The sequence below is a fragment of the Danio rerio genome, chromosome 10 (genome assembly GCF_052040795.2).
Source record: "Danio rerio strain M-AB ecotype USA chromosome 10, GRCz13ab, whole genome shotgun sequence".
NCBI lineage: Eukaryota > Metazoa > Chordata > Actinopteri > Cypriniformes > Danionidae > Danio > Danio rerio.
In genome coordinates, this window is record NC_141030.1 from 39206104 (window position 1) to 39226386 (window position 20283).

Below are 20283 nucleotides of genomic sequence, written 5' to 3' on the forward strand. Positions count from 1 at the left end.
TTGAGCAGTGTGCAAGCGAGGCGCACAACTAACATGCTCTGCGTCGGACCTTAGACCGGGTTTGTTCTGGTCTAAAGAACAGACTATTACAGTGTCTCAAAATAGCAACGCGCCAAAACACACCTGCTTTTTAAGACTAGAACGCCTATGGACGCACATATGAGCGTAAATGCATTTGCTATTTAAACAGCGTGGCGCAACACCTCAAAATGACCCATGCGCCGAGCTGAAAGTAGCAAATAACAATTGCGTCACGTCTTGAGCCACATTGCGCCGGGTGTATATTAGGGCCCAGAGATGTATAATCTGCTCATATACTCATGACACAAAATTTTCTATATGGTCATCACATTTAGGTAAAAAACATCAAAAATGCTGGTGGTGAAAGAGTAAATGACCATAGAAAAAGATGTGTCCATTGCCAAACCAGCTGAGAGCCACTGTTTCTTGGCATCGATGCAAATATCCGTTTTGTAACCTTCATTTTTAAGAGTGCAGTGTTGCAACTGACAGCTTTCCCATCTCCTATTAATCTTGTTTTCTCTGCACTCAGAGCCCGAACCCCTCTCTGACGTTCAGTGTGAAGACACATGACCGTGTTTATTACATGGTGGCTCCTTCCCCAGAGGCCATGAGGATCTGGATGGACGTTATCGTCACTGGAGCCGAGGGATATACACACTTCCTACTGTGAGCCGGACTCGTCTTTGTTTAACAAACATTTAACAAGCCCAAAGTGACCTTCACAGTTCAGCTCGGCCTGTTGAAAGGATCTCATTTTTCACATCAGCCTTACTGGAGAGAGGTTACACTTTTATGATCCTCTTTCTATCAGGATAGATCGTCGACTGAACGTTTTTCCAGTCATCCGTGACCTAGTTTGGAAAAACTGGTGCTTTACCCACTGCGTCCTGCCCTGAGTTTACAGCTTTCAGACTACAAAGGTACTCACTCTTGAATTGTTTGCCCCTGTTTTGCTCACTTCCGGGGTAAGAAGCAATGTAAGAGAGATCATTCACTGCTCTTTGCATTTCACAAACGTGCCAATGAAGTTTTGACCTGGATATACCTCAAAGGAAAGACTGGTTGTGCTTAAACTAGACACCAAAGACAGCAGTGTTTCTGGTGTGCCATACATACTGCAACCATCAGGGTATTTCTCAGCGCTGTTTATTTATCCAACAGTGCTGAACATTTGTCCTGTTATTGACCTTGGTTTTTTGTACAATTTATATCTTTCCCACTTTCACCAAGTGCCTTGCATTTGTCAATATAGGATGAGAATATTTAGCTATATTATAGTAGCATGATATAAATAGTCTGGTTTTTATAGAGCACAAACATCAGGTTCATGAAGCAAAACCCCCCATTGAACTCATGAAAAAACTACATTTCCCATTTTGATGCTGTACAGAGGATTACACCAATTTTCACAGCAAAGTGACCCAAAAGTGATCTTTAACTCCAAAGACTGTTATTATAAATCCTTATGGGAAACATGAATGGAAAAAAAAAATCCTGAATCTGCGCTGCTGAAAAAGCGTGCAGCACTAATGCACTCTATTAACATTATTTTCTATTGACCAACTGTGCCTCCATGATGCTCAGGAACATTCCAGAAGGAAGAATTTAGCACCAAAGACAAGCTGAATACGTTTTTCAGCATGATATGAATGTAACGATGTACACCTGTCACATAATAGGACATCCAAGGAGGTTTATGAGCCTTTTAAATAAGCTTATGCTAATGATATTTTCATTAGACTTGTGTGTTGTTGTGTGTAGTACCACAACCGGCCAGAAGAGGGTTTCGCTTATTGAATATAGATTTTATTTTTAGTTTTGAACAAATCCATATGCATGTCTGAATTTATGATTGTGTATCTGATTTATATTTTAAAAGTAGGAATCAGTATCTTAAAATACAGAAATTATATGAATGTTAGTGTAGATAATAAATGCAAGGGTTGTTTTATAAGGAAACAATGAAAGCACATGTGCTTTCTGACAGCAAAACAGGAAAAAATGAATTCTTTTGTGAAGTTTGATTAGTCCATTGATTCCACCATCAAAATATTGTGCAATTTTAAAAGCCCGTCCACATCACTAAGTATGACTGCACACTGTAAAAACCATAATTAATTTTTAAGCTGAATCAAATTAACCTTGTTAGACATTTGAACTCATATTATATTAAACTGACTTAAATATTAAGTTGGAACATGATTAACTTAGTTTAATAAGTTACACTTAACTAAAACATAGGTTGTCATGACTAATTGATCAAATAATTTTTTGGGTCACACTTTATTTTGATGGTTCGTTTGTTGAATATAAATTATATTGCTTCTACATGCCAACTAATTCTCATTCGATTATAAGTATACTGTTAGGTTGAAGTTTGGGTTAGTGTAAATTGAAATGTACTTGCAAAGATTCTTATAGTCAGTTTAATGTCTGTTGAAGGAGCAGTATCCACAGATAATAAGCAGACAGTCCACTAATACTCAAATGGACCATCAAAATAAAGTGTTACCATTTTTTACAGTGCAGGAATAACTATTTTATAACAACAGTTTTGTCATCTTGTCAGTTTAAACGCTTGATCTCTTTAAAGAAGGATGGATTCTAATTGACTGAAAATTCAGAAAGTTACTCTGAAAGTTATTGCAATAATGTTTCTGTGCCTTTTTTTAATAATTGTGATGTGGACTTTATTGTTCTTTTTTTGAATGCATTTTTTATAGTTCATTCTTATAGTATCATTCCGGATGTAAATGATCTGTAAAAGAAATCACATGTAAATGCATTATTGTTCCCCATCCCGTCTCAGTTTAAAATCTTTAAAGACCAAATTGTCCTTCATACAGGGTGTCTGCAGGGTTTTCAAAAATCTAACTAAATTTAAGGCCTTAAAAAGTCTTAAATCTACTGAAATATTGACGTGTAGGTCCTAAATCATTTTTAACAGGTCTTAATTTTTCCTTGTTCATGTAAAGCTAATCAGCCTGCCCATACAATCGCCAACAATCCAACTCAATCAAACTTTGTATTTAAAAATGTTCCTATGTTTTTATCTTTATTTACAATAATATACAACAATAAATGATATTTATGTAATTAATATTCTTACAATAACATTTGTCCAAAAGTTCTCTGTATTTACTACTGAGGATACTGTCCTGGGGTGCGTTTCTTAAACAACGACTTAACTTACAATGCATTGTTTGGGAAAAGAACAAAGTAGTGATGAGTGTTTCCCAAAACCCATAGTTTCTCTGACGCAGATCCATCGTTTGAACCCTAATGCCCATAATGATGCTCTAAACGGGGTGGTAACAACTTTTTTAGAGAAGAACCCCATACAGTAATTTCTTTGTGCAAATTATATTGTATTTAAAAAATATATATTACTTTTGGTAAAAACATGCACTCGCTTTCCATATTAATTGAAATACATGTAAATGGCATATATAGAGTCTGGGTTTCCTTTACAAATATTATTGAGTACGTGAATATTCTATTCTAAAACATAAAATCACTTACAAAAGCTAACACTTATTCTAATCTCATATATAAATCATATATATAAATAAATAAATAAGGACGCTATTTATTAAGAAATTAAATTTGATATTTATTATTTATAAGGAAATAAAAAAATCCTACTTTAATAATAATACTAATAATTTTAATGATGATGATGATGATGATTATAATTAAATATTTTTTACTTTTACAATTTGACACATGCTAACCTCTGCAGAAATATTCTAACCCACAGGCCCATGTCATATACAGTACAGATAATTAATAAGTAACCTACTATAAACTAAAAGCATTAACCTTTGCTATGTTTTTTGTTTTCACAAGCTTTGGAGACGTAACATAAATTCCGCTTTTAAATAATAAATCACCTATAGCTTTCATCGTGAGCCACGGCTGTGTTCAAAATGACATCAATGTCTTCAAAGTTCACTGCGAAGGGAACGCAATTGTAAACATGAAGATCGCTAAAACTGAACTGTAAAGTACTTTGAAAGCAAATTACACCTGTAATTACACCACAATGTTCTGAAAGAATAGGACATAGGGGGGATAATTGGGAATAGAACACAGCCAGGAACTATGTTTCTAACTACAGCTCTCGAGGCAACGAACTATGTTTGTAACAACGATACTTGCAACCTTAGTTAGCTAACAATGGTTTTCGGAAACACACCCCTGATCTATATTTTTTAATTGTAAAATTATTGTTATTATTGCTCCATTATTAAATGTATTAAATTTTAATAATTTTGTTTGATAGTGCAATTGAAAACATTTTCCAACTGGGGTATTCGGAAACAAATCCTTAGCATTTAGACCAGTATAAGTCTAAAATTTAATTCATAATGGTCTTAAAATATTTTAAAAAGTCTTACATTTCATGTGGTAAAACCTGCAGAAACCCTGTGCATGTCATTTAGTCTCATTTAAATATTTTTTCCTGCCAAATACTTGCAGATGTTCACTAACAGTTTAGACTGTAAAATGAAGTAACTGTAATCTGCCAGCCAGTAGATCAATGTTTATGAGCACTTTGAGACTGAACAGTATTTTAGAGGTGCTTTGAAAATCCATTACCAAGCACTGCAAAGCATGATAAAGATCCCAGTTACAAAAGTACTTATTTGAAATGTATCTCAATACTTGTATACTCAGCTTTTGTCAGTATTTTAAACCACCGAGTGTTTATTTTTCAACAAAACAAAAATCTTTATTTTTATTGTAAGCATGTTCTTAGCTCTTAATATGTTGAACCATAATAAAACCACATATGAGTAAAAGCTTTTTATTTGTATGTATAATGGTGTAAAATTATAACCGCTGACTGCTATGAATGTTTATATTTATGCATTGTTGTTTGTGATGAATGAGACATGCAAACCCTGAAACAAGAACACATTTCCAGCCCGCCTTTCACACGTTCTCACCTCTCATTCGCTCAGAAACGTGTAATCAAGTGTGATCCAATTAATTACTTACAGCCAGAGCGTTCAACGCAGCCCATCTGTCTCATAAACCACTGATTTGACATACATTTTACACATTATAGTTGATTTCAGACAGATAAACTGTGTTACGTGTGAAATGCGAGAGTCCATTTTATTTCTCCTTGCCTCCTCACCACACCCCTCTTTTCCTGGCCCCCCTATTGGCTGACCTAGTGAGGTTGCCATAGCGACTTTTTTTTCTCAGCGGCGCATGGATAATTAGCTAAACATCTCTTAACAGAGCACATCTTTTCACTGGGGGTGCTTATGTACACCGACGGGGAATAAGACACAAGCATTCTGTTGTCTTTTAAAATATCAGGAGAGTTTATGACAATCCATCCAGCTCATAATGGCGCATTTGTTCTCCATTGTACGAGCCGAAGGGTGTGTGTGAGATATCAGGCAACATGGTTCAAATCAATTCAATGCTCACACAAGGGGAAATTGTGTTTTCTCTGAGATTCATGTTTCAAAACAGAGAGATTATGGTGCTAATCTCATGTTTGGATGCACGTAAATAAACTAAATGCATATGCAGATTATCTTAATCTCCTTTTAATCCCTTTCTTTGTGACACGACCATGTATTAAATCATTGCGCATGCGATTGCCATTGCCATCTGCTTTAGGGGAGATCACCTGAGAGCATGGCTGGCATTCCAGTAGATTTAAGGGTTTGAGTTTAGTTTAAAATAAAACTTTTAAGCATGTTAGCTATTCATTCACATAGCAACAGCTAAATTATGAACATGGGACTGAAAGTGCAAGTTTTTAACAACCACACCGTTATTGTTCATATGTAAAGGTGAAGGTTAACACTGTAAAAAGTCTTTTTTACAGCCAAAATTTAGTTTTACAGCCAATGTTTTAGTTGAATCAACTTAACTTTTTTAGTCATCTCAACTTACACCAATCAGACTGACCGCAAATATAAAAGGAACACTCCATTTGTTTTTTTTTTTTTTAGAAACAGGCTCATTTTAAAAGTATCTTAGTAGTAAACTGTTGAATTTTACCATTTTAAATTCATTCAGATGATCTCTGGATCTGGCGGGAGCACTTTTAGCTTAGCTTAGCATAAATCATTGAATTATATTAGATCATTAGCATCTCGCCTAGAAAAAAAAATGTTTTGATCATTTTCTTGATAAAATCTTGACTTTAGTTGCAGTGTATTGTTAGTATATATATATATATATATATATATATATATACATACACACACACATATATATATATATATATATATATATATATATATATATATATATATATATATATATATATGTATGTATATGTAGTAATAGTTGCAACAGAGTATAGTTTCAAGCCATTTCAACCTAGAAATTAGCAGTTTTCATCAGTTCTTGCTTTCTCTTAGAATCAAACTCTAAACCATGGTGGTGCTAGTGCTGAAGTACACTCCACTTTTTTTTTTAGAAATAGGCTCAATTTACTAGTCTTTTAGTGGTAGTTTCTGGGTCTGCTTGTAGCATTTTTAGCTTAGCTTAGCATAAATCATTGAATCAGATTAGACCATTAGCATCTCATTGAGGGGAAAAAAGAGTTTTAATAATTTCCTTGATTAAAGCTTGATTTTTCCATAGTTGCAGAGTGTACTAGAATTGATGGAACTATTTTGGCAGGATTATTACTGACGAGTGTAGTTTCTAGCCATATCAACCTAGAAAATAGCAGCTTTTCATCTTCCCAGACCCAGAGATTGGCTGAATGGGTTAAAAAAAATGGTATAACTCAACTGTAAGGGAGTTGTAAAATTTCCTAAAATGCACTTATCCTATAAGGTAAAGTTTGTATAACTTTTTAAAGTTGAAACCTGATTAAAATAAGTTAAAGTTAGATTAAATCATTTGTTGTCATGAGTTTTTGTGATAATATTTTGACAGTGTACAGCACTTTAAGACATTTTTGCAGATCCAGGAACAAGGAGCTTTTTGGTATATATTTACTGTCAGTTTTACTACTTTGGTATTTCACATTTTTGTTTAAGCATTTGGCTGATATTTTTATCCAAAGCAACTTGCATTTAATTGAAGGTAAAATTTTCATCAGTTCTTGCTTCATCTTAGAATCGAACCCTCAACCATGGTGGTGCTTGGACTGACTCCACTTTATTTTTAGTAATAGGCTCATTTTAAAAGTCACTTAGTAGTAAACTATTGAATTTTACAATTTTTTTTATACATTCAGATGATCTCTGGGTCTGGCAGTAGCACGTTTAGCTTAACTTAGCATAAATCATTGAATTGGATTAGACCATTAGCATCCAGAAAAAAAAAAAACTTTTGATAATTGTCTCATTTAAAGCTTGACTTTTCTGTAGTTGCAGTGAAATATTATGCCAGGATTATTACACTTTAGTTTCTAGCCACATCAACCTAGAAAATAGCAGCTTTTCATTTTCCATTGGTCTTCCTAGACTCAGAGATTTGCTGAATGGGTTCAAAAATGCTATAACTCAACTGTTTGACACTAAGGTAGTTGTAAAATAAGCCTATTTCCTAAGACTTTGTATAACTATTTGAAGAAAAAATAATTTGTTTTCATGAGTTTTTGTGATATCATTTTTTCTCTTTAAGCCATTTTTGCAGATGAGGGAACAAGGAGCTTTTTATACTTTACTTTCAGTTTTACTAAATTCTTATTTTACATTTTGGTTTGAACATTTGGCTGATGTTTTTATCCAAAGCAAATTTAATTTAATTGAAGGTACAATTTTCAGTAGATCTTGCTTAATCTTAGAATCGAACCCTTAACCATGGTGGTGCTAGTATTGAAGTACACTCCACTTTTTTTTTTAGAAATAGGCTGAATTTTACATTTTTTAAAAAAATATACATTCAGCTGATCTCTGTGTCTGGCCGGAGCAAGTTTAGCTTAGCTTAGCATAAATCATTGAAACGCATTAGACCATTAGCATCTCATCCAGAAAAAAGACTTGATCATTTTCTTGATAAAAGCTTGATTTTTTTTTCTGTAAATGCAGTGTGTACTAGGATTGACAGAACTATTATGCCAGGATTATTACACCAGAGTGTAGTTTTAAGCCATCTCAACCTAGAAAAAAGTACTTTTTCGTTTTCTATTGGTCTTCCCAGACACGGAGATCAGCTGAATGGTTTCAAAAATGATATAACTCAACTGTCTAAAGGAGTTGTAAAATAAGCCTAAATGTACTGTTCCTATACGTTAAACTTTGATTAACTATTTTTTTTAGTTGAAACCTGAAAAAGTTAAATTTTGATAAAATCATATCCTTTTTTGCAGTGTACAGCACTTTTAGCCACTTTTGCAGATCTGTGTGAACAAAGAGCTTTTTGTTTAATTTTTCATTGTTATTTTACATTTTTGTTTAAGCATTTGGCTGATATTTTTATCCAAAGCAACTTGCATTTAATTGAAGGCACAATTTTCATCAGTACTTGCTTTATCTTAGAATCGAACCCTCAACCATGGTGGTACTGAAGTACATTGTTAATATACATTAATGCACTGGGCAGATGCTTTTATCTAAAGTGATGTACACTGCATTGAAGATATACATATCATTTTCCCTGGGAATTTAACCCACAGATCTCCATTCTGGTATGTCAGTGGACTGAAGGTGTTTCATAATTTCTCAAGAAAGGAGCCACTTGAGAATGTTGTGACTCTTAAAACAAGGACATTTGATTTGACAACCATAGCGGTGTTAGTGCCATGCTCTACAATGTAAGCTACAGTACCCTTAAACAATTCCATGCCATGTAACCAGGGCTCAAAATAGGACCCTCATGCAGGATTTATCTTGTGCACATCTCCTTGCGCTCCTCAATTGTGTTCATTTTTTTTTTTTGCTGCCCTAGATCAGACTGCAGGCTACACTTGGCATTTTTTGCTTCGCCGTGACTCACTTTAATTTTTGTAATTGAGGTTTTTCGATCATTTTCAAAGCTATACACATTCACGGTTAGGTTTTGCAGTGTTTAGAAAAACAGACACACGCCTTTCATCTTCTTCATTCCCCAAAGGGGTTGCACATCCAGACACAAGGGACGGTTTCCATTAACATTAGACTGCTCTCCGGCTAATCACCCCGTGAAGTGGTGAAGTCCTCGTGTTTTTCCAGTTAAACAGCGCTACTGCCCTGGGCTCTGATTTGAACAAAAGAGCCTTGTTTGTGCTGTGTCTTTGCAAGGAGATTCATCAGTAAATATCCATCTTTTGTTTTCTTTTTTTCTTATGGGAAATCTGCAACCCCCAGCTCTGTTCACCCCGTGATGGAGATAAACACAGCAAATATCAGATGCTGTTTGCTTATTTACAACAGCATATGTTCAAAATGGCGATCAAATCCTTGAACAATGCTTTTAGCATATCTTGCTATGTCACGACGGACTGAAAAAAGAAAACACAGCTGTGATAGATCCGAAAAGGCTTCCTTTTTTTCCCACCCTCCCCATTCTTCTTCTCTCTCTGTACCACAGTGGCTCTCTGTCTCGTTCTCATACTCTCTCTGTTACCCCATTTTAGCCTCCATTCATTTTCCTGTTAAGAAGGCTGCTGCTGATCCTCCTGCATTAAAAAAAAAACCTAATTTCTCTTACAGAGAGATGTATAAGTCGCATGCAGCAGCTGCATGGTGGGAATTCTATAGCATGTTAGCATCTACAGCTCACTGACCCGGTAATGCTGACATTCATGAGGTTTACAATTCAGGTCAGTGGGTTTTTCAGCCCAACAGCATGGCACTGCAGAGGAAGCTGGGGGGTGGGGATGGTTGGCAGTGGTGGGGGGCTCTGTCTTTATAGTTCTACTGTCTGTCCTCGAACTGAGGAGTAACACAGTTACGTAATGCGACGATATACTGCATCGTCAGTCCCTCACAACCTAATTCTGTCTGATACAATCCATATCATAAAGCATCCTGCATGACATTGAAAGCGTTCTAGGTATAATCACATTTTATTAAATAGGAAACATGTGACATTAAGATAATCACACCCAGTCATACACGCACTCATACACACAAAAATAGTCCTCTATTAAATATGTGCATGTGATGGCAACTCAAAGGATCTATCCGTCCAAAACTCATCCATAAAAGTCTTAGCTTACCTATAACACCAACTGCCTGCGAAACATCACCTCTACTGTCCTTTAATGCAGTCTCACACAACGTTCAAGTGCAGGCGGAAAGAAAAATCCACAGAGTTAGATCCATATGCCTCATGGTTTTTCTTTCGATGACATGTTACACACACATTTGTTACAGCTGACAGGCACTGTGTGACTTAACACAGTGTTTACAAAAACAGCAAACAAAAAAAGAAGGACATCGGGAGAGGAGTGAGATGGCTTGTCTGGTTGAAAAAGTAGGGCATGCGTTCTGCTACATACATTCAGAAGAGACTGTGAATATCCTGTCTTGGCATGAACTGTACAGGTAAGATATTCTGTTTGTTTGCATACAACACGTGGGAGCTCCAAGAAGACTAACATTGATCCACAAAGTTCACTTGAAAAGGAAAAAAAACGTTGGAAAACGGACAAAAAAAAAGAATCTACAAAAAGAAGGCCAAGGCTACAAAGATTCCTCCATTGCTCTGTAACAAAACCTTTTTTTTTTCTGTGTGGCAGGCTGGGAAGATAAGAAAAAAGCACCTTGTGATGATACTTGGCCCCTGTGGTGTTTTTAGACCTGGGTGAAAACCAGAAGACTCGATGATGGATTGCTTGCTTCTTCTCTGAGGCTTTTAATTACCACAAAAGACCATTATAAAGCACTACAGTGCCGGAGATAATGGACGGATACATTGCTTGTATCTTCAGAGAAGGTCTACATGGCTCAGGATTCCAGGTGAGGGCTCTTGTGCTTTAGTGCCTGCCATTAAATTTCCATGTTTGGTTGCCATGGGGATCATTTAGACAGGGTCTTTGTGTGTGTGTGTGTGTGTGTGCGCCTGGGCACACAGAATTGAATCCACAGCGTCAGATTGTTCAAGAGTGATATGAAGACAGAAAAAAAACACTGGTGTGATTGACACCCAGTGTGTAAGTTGGTTTAAATAATAAAAACAATCCAGTTGTTCCTGCAAAAAGGCTCAAACCAGGCACAGTGATGCCTGATTGGATATTAAAAAGTAGATCTTGAAGAAAGCCGCCAGTGGAATGTGTCAAGGTTTTGTCATAGAATTTGAGTATCAGTTATTTTCGGGGGACGGCAGCTGTAGCTGCTGGTGCAGGCTTATTGCTGGTCTTACGAACGGGCATTTTGGAGACAGGTATCTTGGAACGTGCTTCTCCCCTCCCCTGCACAGAATGGTAGGTTGCAGTAGATCCGTGTTTGACTGGGATCTTAGACTCCCGGGATGAGCTTGTGGCACCAGAACGTGCTGGACCAAGTTTGCCATCCATAATATCCTCTTGGCTGTGGGAGAGAGTTGGAGTGACAGCCCCTGATTCTGTGGAGACATCGCTGAGGGCCTCTTTGCTGCTGCTTTCACGTGAGAGAGTAAATGGGCTGTCCTCTTCATGCACTGGTGTTGGTAGATTCGAGTGGTCCTCATCTCCATTGGGCTGGGAATCTCGATGATGCACTTTAGGTCTGCCTCCACCGCTAACAGGGATCCTACTCAGAGTTGTGGGCTTCACTGCAGGACCCCTTTTCACTGCCTCCCTCAAATCCATGCTGCCGTCATCTTCTCTTTTCGAAGAAATGAAGGATGGGGTAGTACCCGAAGGCGACTTCAAGACAGGAATGTGTGGTGCGGAGGCACCTGTGGGTGATTTCATGGTACTAAGTGCAGACATGGTTACAGATTGTGATGAGGCAAGAGTGGATGGAGGTTTAGCAACAGGAACCGTTGATTCAGAAATGGAGACTTTCCTTACAGATGTTGTGCTAGTTTGGGTGCAAGATTTTGGAGTCTGCACTGTTGGTTGTTTTGTCTCAGCCTTGGCTATAGGAGCAGTGTTACGGCTTGTCGATAATCCAAATGTCGTCACATATTTTGGTCTTGGTGTTGGTGCTGGGGCTGGTGCTGGTTTTCCAAATGGTGGTGGAAAAGGGGTGTATTTGGTTGCAGAGGTAGCTTGTTTGGATTCATGGGTAATGCTTGGAGTTGATTTTGATGCAGGGGTTGGGGCTTGGGTAGGTTTAGCCGCAGGGGTCTGGGTAGGTTCAGTTTTGGTAACAGCAGCAGTTTCAGGGGTAGGAATGATTGGTGGTGGGGAGGTTTCAGATGTAGGTATGAAGATGGATGTAGAAATGGGTGTAGGTTCAGCTTTGGGGGCAGTTATGTCACTAGATATTGTGGCGGGTTTAATTTCAGGGCTAGATTTAGGAGATGGGGCTGGTTGAGCTGGGCAAGTTATAGGTTTGGATTTGGGGCTTGGTAAAGGCTGTGAAATGGAGGCAGATGCAGGGGTTGGGGTAGGTTTAATAATCTGAGGAGTTGTTGTAGCTTGAAGGGTTGGGGTAGGTTTGGTTATGGGCATAGTTGATGGCACAGGTGTGGGTTTGGAGAGAGGGCTGGATGTTGGGGTTGAGAGAATAGGGCCAGTAGGCATAGACGGTGACATCTGGGTCACCGAAGAGGAGGCTGAGGTACCTGCAGGTTTTGTCAAAGGGCTAGGGATAGGTTTGGTTGTGGAAGGTGAAGGGGTGGGTTTGGCTGCTGAAGTAGGAGAAGGTTTGGAGGAGATTGTGGGGCTGAGAGTAGATGTTGGAGAAGGGCTAGGTTTTGATCTGGTAGAAGTTGCAGAAGATGACGTCTTCTCAGAACTATCCACTTTTAGTGTGCTAGGTGCTCCCTCCATTCGAGTGCTAGCTTTGGCCCATTCTGCCTCAACATCTGCTACAATATCTCCACATGGTGTCAGTGAATCGAAGCTCAAAATTGATGAGATATCTCCAAGCAGTGTGCTCAAGCGTTCATTTGTTGGGGCTTTGGTTGTCCCGCTCACCTTTGCAGAGTCCTCAGATGATGTTGGGCCCTCTTGTGGTGTAGAGAGCTGATGTTTCTCCTCTGTCTCCTCTACAGAGCGAGGCGGAGGCCCTGGTGTCAATGTGAGACTCTCTTTTATAATCTCAACACTGTTGGAACGGGAAGCAAGAAGGGGAGGTCCTGGTTGAACCTCCTCTTCATCCTCTTTCTCCTTTCCACGCCAGCGTACGGTTCCAAATAATCCCTTCAGACCCTTCCGTTGCCGCCCGGGCCTCTGAGACTCAGTCTGAGCCTGCCGTTCTCCTGTCATTCCCCTCCGGCCTTTGCGTAGCATATTAAGGAAACTCAGAGACTTAGCAGAGGTAAGGGAGGAGATGGACTGCCTCGTGGGGGTTGTTTGTGAATTCATGTCCCCGCTGATGAACTCCTCCATTGGAGCATCCTCCTGTTGACTCTCGTCCTCCTGGTCAAGATCCACCTGCTCTGCCACTGCTTCAGGGGCCGTCGGCTCATTTAATCCATCCTGGGTTTTGCTCCTTGACGGTGGTGATTTAGGGCCTCCATCTCCTTTCCCTCGCATGGAGAAGATGCTAGCGACGCTGCTTCCAGGCTTCCTCTTGCTGAACAGTTTTAAGGCTTTTCTGATTTTACCTGGAGGCTGAGGGTCACATGGCGGTGGTTCACAGCTCTCCGACTGTGCATCCATATTCCAGCTCCACTGCAGCGTATCTTCACCTTGGTCTCGACGTCTCTGTCTACTCTTACACCTTCTCTATCTAAAACCGCGCGCTCAGATGAATGAAACACGACTCTAATCAGAATAAATAAATAAATTACCTCTTCCCTTTTATTTTTCTGTGCTAGAAATGTGCATCTATCTCCGTTTCCACTCTCGTTCCCTCCCTCTGTCTATTGCTCTTTTTTTAAGCGCTCCCTCTTTCTCTCTCTGCTTCTGTTCCTCCCTCCCAAGCCTCCGCCCTCCCTCTCCCTCTCTCTCTGCTCCTCTCCTCTGGCTGCTCCAGCCGGTCGCCATGGCAACTGAGGGTCTTAGCAGCTTTCGTCAGCAATGGAGCGGAGCCAGGGGCTGTCATCATCCTACCCTCTTTCCTTCTTTCTCTCTTTCGCTTTCTCCTAGTCCACTCCCTCTTTTCATCCAAATAAGTGTTCCCATCTCTCCCATCCCGGTTAGTCATCCAGATTTACCCTTCCTATTTGTGACTGTTCTCTTTCTATCAGCATCAATGCTGCATATGGGACAAAGCACAACATTGGGAGCAACTGGCTTTGTGCACTGCATCCCTGCTGTGATAGATTTACAAAACAAGCTGCTCAAAATATCAATCTGATCGAAATATGTTACCACTCCACGCCTGTGTATTGAATTTACCTACATCAGAGGGAGGACATATTGAAAGGGTGTTGAAATTTTCTAATGAATTCATCTGTGACTGCTGTCAAAGCTTAAACAGTTTCCCCATTATTTATCCCACTTTCTCAATCCCTTGTTGTCTTTCTCCAACAACCTTCCTTCTCTCCTTCTGCCCCTCCCACTCAACCACCCACAATCTCTCTCTCCCACACACACACACACACACACGATTCCCAAAGGACATTAGTACATGCTTTACATTATGTGTTTATCGCCCCTCCTTTTGCTCCATTGTCACATGCATTCCTCTGGGGATTTGTTGACTTGAGGATTTCAGTCATTTTCAGACATTAGGAGTGCTCCTATCATCATGAAACTAATCGCACACACATCTTCATCTCTGCATCAGTGCCTTTGCTGTTTCATGATCTCCCACAGTAACTCTTTCTCTGTTTCCATTTACTTGAGAGATTACACACCACACCCATCTCGCTTCTAATGCACATCCACTCTACTTTTGGACTATTCTTGGGTTCAGGCTGCTTGATTTTAGCACCAATTTTGACTCATCGACAGATTGAAAAATCGCATACAAATTCCTGAACTCACAGGCAATTCGATGCTCGTTCACGTGAGTAACAGTCACACATCAAAGACGCGATCTGAGAGAATCGCAGATGAGTCGCTGACGCCCATGAGATATTCGGCATGCTAAATATCTGGAGTTGTTGGCATTTCACAAATCCTGCCGTGTGAAATGTGTTCTGATTGAAAATAACATCAGCAGTTACCTACAGCCAATCAGAGAGCAGCATCCACTAGTATGAGTACCTACATGCCAACGGTAGGTTGGCGCAGAAGTTAAAAGGGGTTCTTTTCGGTCTATTTGGACACAAGAAATGGAGGAAAAACTAATGGAAATTTGTGTTCACTCGTGTCTGTTAGATGTGTTATCTTAGTAATATCACAACTGGGTTGAAAAAGAAAAAACTTGGAGAGAAATTGCTAATTCCCTTCAAAACCCAGCAAAATAAGTGAATTTTCAACCCCACTAAAGGCTTCTTTCTCATTATGTAGTTAATAAAAAAAGATATGATATGTGACCTCACGATGTTTCCGTTTAACTTTTCACATGTGTTTGGTTGTGAGATGTAGTTTGCGGACTGAAACAAAGTTGTCAGCGATTCTTTCTATTGTAAAGTCATGCAGTGTGAAACCTGTTGACGCCGATCCATCCTACAGTGAAAACACAGCACTGACAGACTGCAACCCCAGATACTCATGCAGTGTGAAAACATCTGTGACGCGACTACTTTAAAACTCATGTGGTCTGAACTCAGCATCACTCTCTAGTTTGCTATACAGGGGTGCATTTCCCAAACAACAATGTAACTCTCGACTGAACTATCATAGTACGATGCATCATTTAGGAAAAGAACATAAGTGACAAGTGTTCCCCAAAACCCGAAGCTTCTGTCACAGATCCATCATTCGAACCACGTTAGTTTGACTGTAAAGTGCCCATAATGATGCTCCAAACAGGGTGGAGTAACAACTTCTTTATAGAAGAACCCCATAATTTGTTTGTACAAATTATATTGTTTTACGCACACACACATAAAAAAAAATCCAATATTAGTTTTGGTAAGAACATGCACTGGCTTACCATATTAATTGAATTATATGTAAATGGCATATATAGTGTCTGTGTTTCCTTTACAAATATGATTGAGAACATGAATATTCTATTCTAAAACATAAAATTACTTACAAAAGCTAACACCTATTCTAATCTCATATATAAATCATAGAAATAAATAAATAATGAGGCTATTTATTAAGACATGAAATGTATTATTTATTAGGAAATGAAAAAAATCATACTTTAATAATAATATTGATGAAGATGATGATGATGATGATTATTATTATTATTATTAATATTATTATTATTATTAAGTAGGATGTTGTTTATTTTTTATTTTAGAAAAGTTTACTTTTATAATTTGACACATTTAAACCACTGCAGAAATGTTCTAACCCACGGGCCCATGTCTTATACAGTGCAGATACTTAATAAATAACCTACTATAAATTAAAAGCATTAACGTATGCTATGTTTATTGTTTTCACAAGCTTTGGAGATGTAAAATAAATTTCGTTTTTAAATAATAGGTCACCTATAGCTTTCGTCATGGCTGTGTTCAAAATGACATCAATGTTTTCAAAGTGCACTGCGAAGGGAGCACAATTGTAAACATGAAGATCGCTAAAACTGAACTAGAAGCAAATTACACGCAAGAGAGATGACTTTAATGCTTTTTAAAAAATTATTCCATGTTTAAATGTTATAATGTTCTAAATGAGCAGGGGATAGGGGGAAAAACTGAATAGAACACAGCCAGGAACTATGTTTCTAACTACAGCTCCAAAGGTGTAATTGCAAACATACAAGTTTGCAACGCAGTTTGCGAATGTTCGTTGGAACTATAGATTGGGAAATGCCAAGTCAACTATGTTTGTAACAACGGAACATGTGACCTTAGTTGGTTAACTATGGTTTTTGGAAACGCACCCCAGTGCAATACTTTCATGTAAAAAAAAAAGGAATTACCCCATAAGTTTAGTTGCTTGCATTAAATTTAGGCCAAAAACTCCTAACTCTGTTCATTCAGAGCAGTTTCATTGTAATTAAACAGAGTTGAAGCAGAGTTGCCCACTTTCGCTCCTCTTTAAATCATGTTAACAGAAGCTGCTCTGGCAACAGCGTCTCTATTTTCACTTTTAAGCTAAAACTAAAGCATATTTCTCTTGAACAGCCCTTGTATATCACATTTTATAACCATTTTATGCATATGGATGGCTTTTCCACTGTTACCCATTTGTCCAGTTAGCTCACCATGTACGTTGGCGGACTTGGGATGTAAAGAGGTGTTGACCATGGCGATGGTGCTCGAGTCCAGCGAAGAATGATTCCAGAAAGACAAAAACAGAAGCCAAAAAATTAAATAAACAAGTAAATAACAGGGTGAGAATGTGGTAAAGTTTGTAAATGTGGTAAAAATTAGGCGAGGGCTCTTCTTTTTTTATTTTTTGGATTGCTTTTCAAAACTATTGGTTGGGTTTAGGGAAGTGGCTGGGTGGGTCAGTCAGTCAGTCAGGTGACAGTCAGTCGACAGCGGCCTCTGGTGGTTTTATGCGAGAAGAGAAGGCTGAAAAAAGCGTATACACAACGGCCTCTGGTGGATTCGTGAATACAAAAACTGCAAAACTCCTGGGATGTATTTGTCACTGTTCAGAATTGTATATAGAGGTACGTTTTCAGAATGAGCCTGGATTGAGCAGTGAGGGTTCTGTGGTATGTGTATATGAAGGATCAGCTCTGTGATACAGAATGATGATACAGAAGCTCATGCCTCAAAATAGTCTTGGAGAAAAAAAAACTGTATTTTTTAGTCCAGGTCACCAAGTGAGCCAGGATTGACGCTGGTTTCCCCTTAAAAGAAGTAGGTGCCTGACACCATCTACACCCATCAATGCATGCATCTCCTTTTCTGTCAATATTTTCTCTGTATTCTCTCTTTTAAAACAGGCCTCTATCCTTCTTCCTTCACCCCATCGCAACGAAACAATGAATTCATTCATCCCTTAAGTGCTGCTTTGACTGGGGCTCGCTAAACAGGGGCGACTCGCCAGACAGAACAACACATTACTCTGTGCCGAGACACAAACACACACATAGTTATGAAAGAAAAAGAGCGATAGGCGAGAACTAATAATGGAAGGGATCCACCACCCACACATGTGTCACTTCATTGAATACTCTTCTTAAAACAGTTGTCAATTTGCTTCAGAGCCAGTTTTTTCTTGGTCTTATTAGAAGAGCTGCTAAAATCCATAAAGATATTTTATCATTTTCATCATTTATTCATTTCCTTCTGCTAAGTGCCTTATTTATCACATTTTCATCATGTGTTGGGAAAAGTTACTTTAGAAAGTATTGCATTACAATATTGAGTTACTCCCCAAAAAAGTAAATAGTTGCGTGGCTTAATTACTTTTTATTGCAAAAATATTGCATTACTTTTTTTTTTTTTTTTTTTACTTTTGCCTTACTTTTTCTTACCTGGCTGATGATTGATCTCTTTCAGAACTTGCAGGTTCTTTTTTCTTCTTTTCTTTAAATAGAGGCACTGTATAACCCTCATTTATCTTAAAAAAAACACACACACACACACATGAAAAATAATAATTTAGGATAATGTTATCTTCTAAGAACTTCCTGACCCCAGAGCTATACTGTAGATGCCGTATATACAGATTAATGAGAGTTTAAAGCATTGTGTTTGCTACTTTTGTACTTTGTGTTATTATTATTATTGAAGTAAAATCACTGTCCATTAAGACTAATTACCTTTTTCTTTTTTGATGCATTCAATGTAATGAGCATACTTCCATCACAGAAATGTAAGCAGAGTCATCTTGGTTTCTGTCTGTTCAAATTCTTTCATTGAGTGCGTGATTCAACATGAGTATTATTTTATTTCAGCAAATTCTTTTTTAAAAGCTAATGAATTCAACCAAAAGTATAACTCGCATTACATTTACTCATTACTAATATTACTGCATAACTTGCATTATTTGTAAAGTATTACCTCTAATATTGCATTTAAGTGCAACAGATTATACAGTTAAAGTCAGAATTATTTGCCCCCCCCCCCTTTTAGCCCCCTGTTTATTTTTTCCCCCAGTTTTTGTTTATTGGAGAGATTTTTTCAACACATTTCTAAACATAATGGTTTTAATAACTTATCTCATAACTGATTTATTTTTATCTTTGCCATGATGACAGTGAATAATATTTGACTAGATATTTTTCAAGACACTTTTATACAGCTTAAAGTGACATTTAAGGACTTAATTAGGGTAACTATGCAAGTTATTGTATAATGATGGTTTGTTCTGTTGACAAACAAAAAAAAAAAAACAGTTTTACCAGTTTGATTAGTAGCTCGCCATGTACATTGGCGGACTTGAGATGCAGAGAGGAGTTGACCAAGATGAAGGGAACGGTTTCAGAAAGCGGGTAAGGCAAAAACAGAAGCCAAAAAATAAAATAAACAAGTAAATAACAGAGTGAGAATGTGGTAAAATCTAAAAATGTTGAAAAAATAATTTGCTTTTCAAAACTGTTGATTGGGTTTAGAGAAGTGGGCAGATGGGTCAATCAGTGCTTTTGAAAACACTATTGGTTAGGTTTAGGGAAGGAGTAGGGTGGGCCAGTCGATCAGTCAGTCAGTCAGTCAGTCAACAGCAGCCTCTGGTGGATTTACACGAGAAGAGCAGGCGAAAATGGCACTTGAGAGAGATATTTGAGATCTCAAAAATCATACACAGCGGCCTCTGGTGAATTTGCAAAAACAAAAACTGAGCTCCTGAGATGTATTTGGCACTCTTCAGAAATGTATATTAAAGTATGTTTTCTGAATAAATATGCATTATTATGTACATATTTTTTTAGAAAAAAATCACCTAAAGCAATTATTTAGGTCTGTAATTATTTACAGCATTTTAGGTCTGAAATGTTAAATACTTTATACTGAGATATAGTCATTTGCTGAGAAAAAAAAGCTCTAAATAATAATATTTATAACACTTTAGGTCACAATTCAAGCTATAACTACTCATTATTATCTGTTTATTATTAAGATATGAACTGTTCATTAGAAGTTATAAAGTATGATCTTATTCCGCATCACTAATCCTTCCCAAAGCCTAAACCCAGCTTCGACCCTACACTCTCAAAAATAAAACTTTTCAAAAGGTACACGTTTGTACTTAAAGGGTTAATATCAGTACCTCAAAAGTGTATATTTGTATCTAAAGATTTTAAGAGGAACACTTTTGTACTTTTTAGGTATTAATAT

The 20283-nt window shown here is 37.9% G+C and overlaps 2 protein-coding genes and 1 long non-coding RNA gene across 17 annotated transcripts in view; 1 reads left to right on the forward strand and 2 right to left on the reverse strand.

The window, feature by feature from the left end:
- Positions 1 to 3030, forward strand: part of phldb2a (pleckstrin homology-like domain, family B, member 2a) — a 79278-nt gene extending 76248 nt beyond the window's left edge. For 9 of the 15 annotated variants that reach the window (XM_087271052.1, XM_087271049.1, XM_087271048.1 and 6 more), the window contains one exon: positions 554 to 3030. In XM_087271052.1, the coding sequence (XP_087127178.1) occupies positions 554 to 694 (141 nt within the window). In that variant the 3' untranslated portion in view covers positions 695 to 3030. The remainder of the gene's footprint in view (positions 1 to 553) is intronic. The other 6 variants (XR_015501335.1, XR_015501334.1, XR_015501336.1 and 3 more) reach the window with 2 other exon arrangements.
- LOC141376431 (uncharacterized) overlaps positions 1 to 20283 on the reverse strand; it is a 36181-nt gene that overhangs the window by 3948 nt on the left and 11950 nt on the right. The window contains exon 3 of the long non-coding RNA XR_015501364.1: positions 17256 to 18568. This is a non-coding gene — a long non-coding RNA (uncharacterized LOC141376431). The remainder of the gene's footprint in view (positions 1 to 17255; positions 18569 to 20283) is intronic.
- On the reverse strand, positions 9985 to 13904 carry LOC147835127 (uncharacterized). Its single transcript, XM_087271101.1, has one exon. The coding sequence runs from the start codon at positions 13691 to 13693 to the stop codon at positions 11246 to 11248; it is 2448 nt and encodes an 815-aa protein (XP_087127227.1). The 5' UTR covers positions 13694 to 13904; the 3' UTR covers positions 9985 to 11245.